Raw genomic sequence first — 6,011 nt, 5'->3', positions numbered from 1 at the left:
AAGGTTGCTTATAACTGGTTTATAACATAAACACGAAACCTTCATATTTGTGGATAGGGATACAGGCGGTTAAATCGACGTCTGCACCTTACTGCTTCTTTATTTTTTATCCTCCTTATGAGGATGAAAAGCGAAGTTGATTTCGACGGGATTTGAATACAGAACTTCATTATATGCATCTTTTATTTGTTACTTGTTTCAGTCATTGGACCGTGGCCCATGTCTAGGCACTGCTTTGAAGGGTTAAGTCTAACAAATCGACCCCAGTACTTTTATTTTTAATCCTGGCACTTATTCTATCAGTTCTCTTGTCGAACCACTAAGTTAAGGGGACGTAAACAAACCAACACAAGCAGTGGAGACAAATGCATACATACATATATGTATTTAGAAGGTGGTTTGTTTTGGCCAGTCCGAGTATGACCATTGGTTTTGTGCCTATAAAGCGCTTAGCAATATAGGTGACTTGTCAAACTCAAATGGCCAGAAGCACGTAACCTCTCTACAACTGGAGGGATGAAAAAGTCATGGTCAGTTAATGTTGTAAATGAAGAAATTCCGAAAGGAAATTCTGCTAGCAAAACCTTGGGTAATGCAGAGTTATTCATCTTATTTCGATTCCAGTTATGCCAAAGATGGCTGATGATGGTAATATTTCCCTAGTCAGTAAATGAGGAATTCCACGTTTCCAACACAAATTTCCTCTGATGTGGGCACTTGTTCAAAGTCCGCCGAGGTTGATTTTGCCTTCCATCCTTTTGAGGTCAATAAAATAACTACCAGTAGAATACTGGGGTTGATGAAAACGACTCACCCCTACCAAAATTTTCTGGCCTTGTGTCAAAATTTGAGACCAATATTTTAGTCAGATGGGAATGCAATGTCTATCAGTAAGTAGATATCCTTTTTTTAACCCTTGGTTATTATGTCTGGATGATTAGCTTTTATTTCTTGGTCAGCTAAGACACACACACATGCACACAAACAAACACACATATATACAACGTCTTATAGTAGGAGACACTTGCCCAACTGTCTAAGCTGCCATGCAGTGGGACTGAACCCAGAACCATGTAATTGGGAAGCAAACTTTTTACCACACAGCCATTCTGTTCGTGTATGTTAAAAAAATAAAAATTTAATTCAATTTTGTATATTTTATGTCTTTGCCTAACCCTAACCCTAACCCTTGTTTTTATAAAACTTTGTATGTTCTACGTTTTTTGTACAGAGGAACGAACCCTGTTGGCAATAAAAAAAAATGAATCATTATTATTGTTATTAAAAAAGGGCTTTAAAAGATATCAGTTCTATGCCATGCTTTTGGTAAAAATTCATTAATGCCATCTCTTTTAGAATTTCCATTTCATGTTGTCGTTCATTTGACTGAGAAAAGTCGTCAGGACCTGTCCCACACCCTCCAATATTGCCAGTGACATAACCAGGATGTACCATCAACTCACATAACCATGGCATCACGGTGGTGTTTCCAGCATTCTTTGGCTGTTTTTCTTTCCACGTAGCCAACACTGTATAAATTCTTTTCTGCAGGTTTCTGATGCTCATATTGGTTCCCATTGTACTCAGACCAAGAAATGCATCTGAAAAACTGTAAAATAAAAAAAAAAAGTTTAAAAGTGGGCAAAAGATTTCATTAAATCATTTATGAAAATAAATGCCGAATGTCTAAAGAAGCATAGCATCATAAAATTATTAGGGGAAGGATGTAGTCAAATGAATTGGCCCCAGAATATGACCGGTATATACTTTACTAACACTGCCAAGATTTAGCTAGATTACCCATTCACCCTTTAGCATTTGAACCAGCCATATCAAGCCAAAATATTCTACCTGTCTTATGTTCAAACTGGCCAGATCTGGCTTCTCACACCAACCTGACAATATCATTCTAAACATTAAGTTACCTCATCAAAATCTCAAAGTTACGAGATAATGCATGATTAATTCAAAGCAATGTGAATAAATAAGCATTACATTTGACAGACTAATCTGAATGCTAAAGAGTTTAACTGGCCATATTTGGCCTCTCACACCTACCTTACAATGCCATTCTAAAAATAAACAATCACATCATCAAAATCCCAATGTTACTAGATAAGGCATGATTAATTCAAAACAAATGTGAAAAAATAAGCATAACTTTTGACAGAATAATCCAGTAAAATAATGTGGCTGTGTGGTAAGTCTGTTTTAAACTATTTTTAACTTCCATTCTATAAGCATGTTCTGTGTATAGACACATCTGCAGACATACATGTGTGTGTGTGTTTGCATGCCTTAATGTGATTGCATGAGCTCCCATCATCCTATCACTCATTTAATCTACACTAAAGCATCTTCTTTCAATATGAGCACTTATGTGAGCTTCTGGATTTGACTCCACGCCTTTCCTGACCTGTGTCAGCTAATAACAATGGACCATTATTGATGAGAAATGCTGGATATCAACTTTTATCTCTTGTAACATATTACCCTTTCCTTCCTACACTTCTATATGATAAACTAAACTACAAACAATCCCTACTAGCAAAGGAAATATGTTGAATCTGTCTCGTTTGTTTGATCAATGGATTGACTGACTGTGTGAACCTAACGTGCACTCCAACATTTAACCTGTGTTTCCTTTTAATAATAATGAATCTACTCAGGGCAGTGAATTGTTAGTATGATGGGTAAAATACTTAGCGGCATTTAGTCCATCTTTACGTTCAACATCATCCTCATCATCATTCTTATCCTCCTCCTCCTCCTCCTCTCGTCGCCAACGCCACCACCACCACCACTACTCAAACATCCAGTCAACATCATGGTGTTTGGAGTGATCACATGTGATGGCAACATTATGCCTCCATTCATCTCCCCACACAACCTCGGACTCAACATGAAGGCCTACATCAAGTGCCTGGAGGAGGTAGTGCTACCCTGGGTCAAGAGGGTAGCTGCTGGAAGGCCCCAAGGCTGGCAACAGGACTCTGCACCATGCCACACAAGCAGGAGAACCCAGTCATGGCTGTCAGATGATTTCTGCGACCACATCACCCCTAACGTCTGGCCACCTAACTCCCCACACTGCAACCCCCTTGATTACTATGTTCGGGGTGCAGTTGAGCGAGAGACCAACAAAACTTCTTGTAACACCAAAGATGAACTAAAGGCAAGGATTATGGTAGCATTCACCAACTTAAACAAGGAGACCATCCAGAAGAGTAGCAGGAGATTTAAGAGAAACTTACTGAATACCATTTTTCAAGCAGATGTCTTTAGATACAAGGGCATCATCAATTACCCTTTCGAAAAAGCTTCTAGATGTCTGTGATAACCAGTGACATGAGTTTAGTTGTCTTTCATGAGGGATTCTTGTGATGTTTATGGCATTTGAAACCATTTGAGGGGCCAAAATCTTCATTATAGCTACCAAAACCAGAAATTTAAAAAAAAAATATGGTTTCATTGAGATATATTTGAGATATATTTTTATTGTAAATATAGGCACAGAAGTGTTTGTGTGGTAAGTAGCTTGCTTACGAACCACATGGTTCCGGGTTCAGTCCCACTGCATGGCACCTTGGGCAAGTGTCTTCTACTATAGCCTCGGGCCAACCAAAGCCTTGTGAGTGGATTTGGTAGACGGAAACTAAAAAGAAGCCCGTTGTATATATGTATATACATATGTGTGTCATTAAACTAAAAATTCTTCCAGGCGGTGCCACAGCATGGCCAGTCTAATGATTGAAACAAATAAAATATGTGTGTGTGTTTGCGTGTGCATGCGAGCGAGCGAGTGAGCATGCATGCACATATCTATGTACGTCTCTTCTATTTTTTTAATTTGGGAAGGGAGCCGGTTTCCAACAAAGATACAAGGCTCCATCTTTGGGATGTAGTTAACACAGACGAATTCACATTTGGAACTTGCATACTTTTAACGAATCAGCCCGTCAATGTATGTATGTATGCACATAAATATACGCACACATGCCAGACTCCCTTACAGTTTCAATCTAGCAAATTTCACCCGCAAGGCAATTGTCAACCTGAGGCTAGAATAGAATGCGGCTATTGAAGGAGGTGCCACGTAGCAGGGCCAAAGCCATAGCCAGTTGGTTGTGAAACAAATTTCTTCAGCAACCACTTGATGCAAGGGAGATGGCTTTGGTAGTTTAAAGATGTGGGAGGGGGAATGTAAAATGAATGCAGAAAGTTGTCTGCGCTCACCTGGGATGACATGGATATGTTGATGTCCGTCGATATGGGTCGGTTTCTGATCGGTAAGCTTCCAGAATGTTCTGATTTGGTGATCAATCTCCTCAGAAATCTACAGACGATAAAAAAAATAGTGAGATTGAACCCGAAACTATAGCGCTGGGCCGACCGAAGCCTTGTGAGTGGATTCGGTAGACAGAAACTGAAAGAAGCTTGTGTATTTATTTATACGCACACACACACACATCTTTTCCATTCTTCCTGAGTGTCGAATTAATACACTTGCTTGTTGTTCCCCGACCGGTCTTCGTATTTTGTTTTCTTTAAATTTGAACTATATCTCACACACACACACCACACACAATGCGGCAAACCCTGCTGTATTCTTTCACCACAACTTTCTCTCTTTCTCTTGTACCTGTATTTCAAAGGAGCCAGCCTTGTCACACTCTGTGTCACATTGAATCTCCCAGAGAATTACGTTAAGGGTCCACGTGTCTGTGGATTGCTCGGCCACTTGCACGTTAAGTTCACGAGCAGGCTGTTCTGTCAATCAGATCAACTGGAACCCTTGTTGTCATAACCGACGGAGTGCTACGTTATATAAGAAGACACTTGTCCAAGGTGCTACGCAATGAGACTGAACTGAGGACCACGTGGTAGAGAAGCAAACCTCTTAACCACACAGTCATACAGGCACCTATCATTAAGGAAATGAATTGGCCATTATTGCATACACAACAGCTTTCACAAAAGCAGACTATCGTAAACTACCTTCAGTGGAAGCAGAAGGTATAGAGAAAAAGAGATGGTAGAACAACAAATATACATAGTAAAGTTTAGACAGACATAATTAAGACTGTATAAGGTGGCGAACTGGCAGAAACGTTACCATGCCGGGCGAAATGCTTAGTGGTATTTCGTCTACCGTTACGTTCTGAGTTCAAATTCTGCTAAGGTCGATTTTGTCTTTCATCCTTTCGGGGTCGATAAATTAAGTACCAGTTACGCACTGGAGTCAATGTAATCGACTTAATCCCTTTGTCTGTCCTTGTTTGTATCCTCTCTGTTTAGCCCCTTGTGGGCAATAAAGAAATAAGAAACATCCTTTCAGGGTTGATAAATTAAGTACCAGTTGCATACTGGTACTGATCAATACTGCATACTGATACTAATCAATCTAATCAACTGGCCCCCTCCCCACAAATTTCGGGCATTGCGCCCAGAGCAGAAAAGGGTAATTCAAACTGTATGCATACTTCTTCAGAATCAATTTTTCCATTGTCAACGGCTTCTCGAAATCCAAACTTGCCTCGAAAGAATCCTTCTTCATTTGTCAGAGTGTCGTATAAGGACCCAATAGGACAACCTTCTGTTAAGTTCAGATGAAGTCCTAGAAATTAAAAAGGAAATTACTAACTCAGTTACAACAATGCATCTAGTTTCATAAATTGATACAAATGATAGGAGAGTGCTCTTGTATTAGGTGACGAGAAAAGAATCAGGCCATAGAAAAAAATGTTGCCTGACCCATGCAAGCATGGAGAAGTGGATGTGAAAAATGATAACGATGAAATGACGATGATGGTGACATTATCTTTATAGATCCTGTGATTGAAAATGAAAAATGAAAATCAACATTTTTAGACAGGGGAGAAAGAAAATATTTTGACAGATGAAGTCCTAGAAATTAAAAAGGAAATTACTAACTCAGTTACAACAATGCATCTAGTTTCATAAATTGATACAAATGATAGGAGAGTGCTCTTGTATTAGGTGACGAGAAA

The 6,011-nt window shown here is 39.3% G+C and overlaps 1 protein-coding gene across 2 annotated transcripts in view; it reads right to left on the bottom strand.

The window, feature by feature from the left end:
- Positions 1–6: 6 nt before the first annotated feature.
- LOC106874896 (carbohydrate deacetylase) overlaps positions 7–6,011 on the bottom strand; it is a 7,146-nt gene continuing 1,141 nt past the window's right edge. For both annotated transcript variants that reach the window (XM_014922807.2, XM_014922808.2), the window contains exons 2-5: positions 5,484–5,617; positions 4,237–4,336; positions 3,255–3,432; positions 7–1,609 (exon numbers count right to left, since the gene is read on the bottom strand). In XM_014922807.2, coding sequence (XP_014778293.1) covers positions 1,282–1,609; positions 3,255–3,432; positions 4,237–4,336; positions 5,484–5,617 — 740 coding nt within the window. In that variant the 3' untranslated portion in view covers positions 7–1,281. The remainder of the gene's footprint in view (positions 1,610–3,254; positions 3,433–4,236; positions 4,337–5,483; positions 5,618–6,011) is intronic.

This window comes from Octopus bimaculoides, chromosome 25, assembly GCF_001194135.2.
Source record: "Octopus bimaculoides isolate UCB-OBI-ISO-001 chromosome 25, ASM119413v2, whole genome shotgun sequence".
Lineage (NCBI taxonomy): Eukaryota > Metazoa > Mollusca > Cephalopoda > Octopoda > Octopodidae > Octopus > Octopus bimaculoides.
This window is presented reverse-complemented; position numbering and strand designations above follow the sequence as displayed.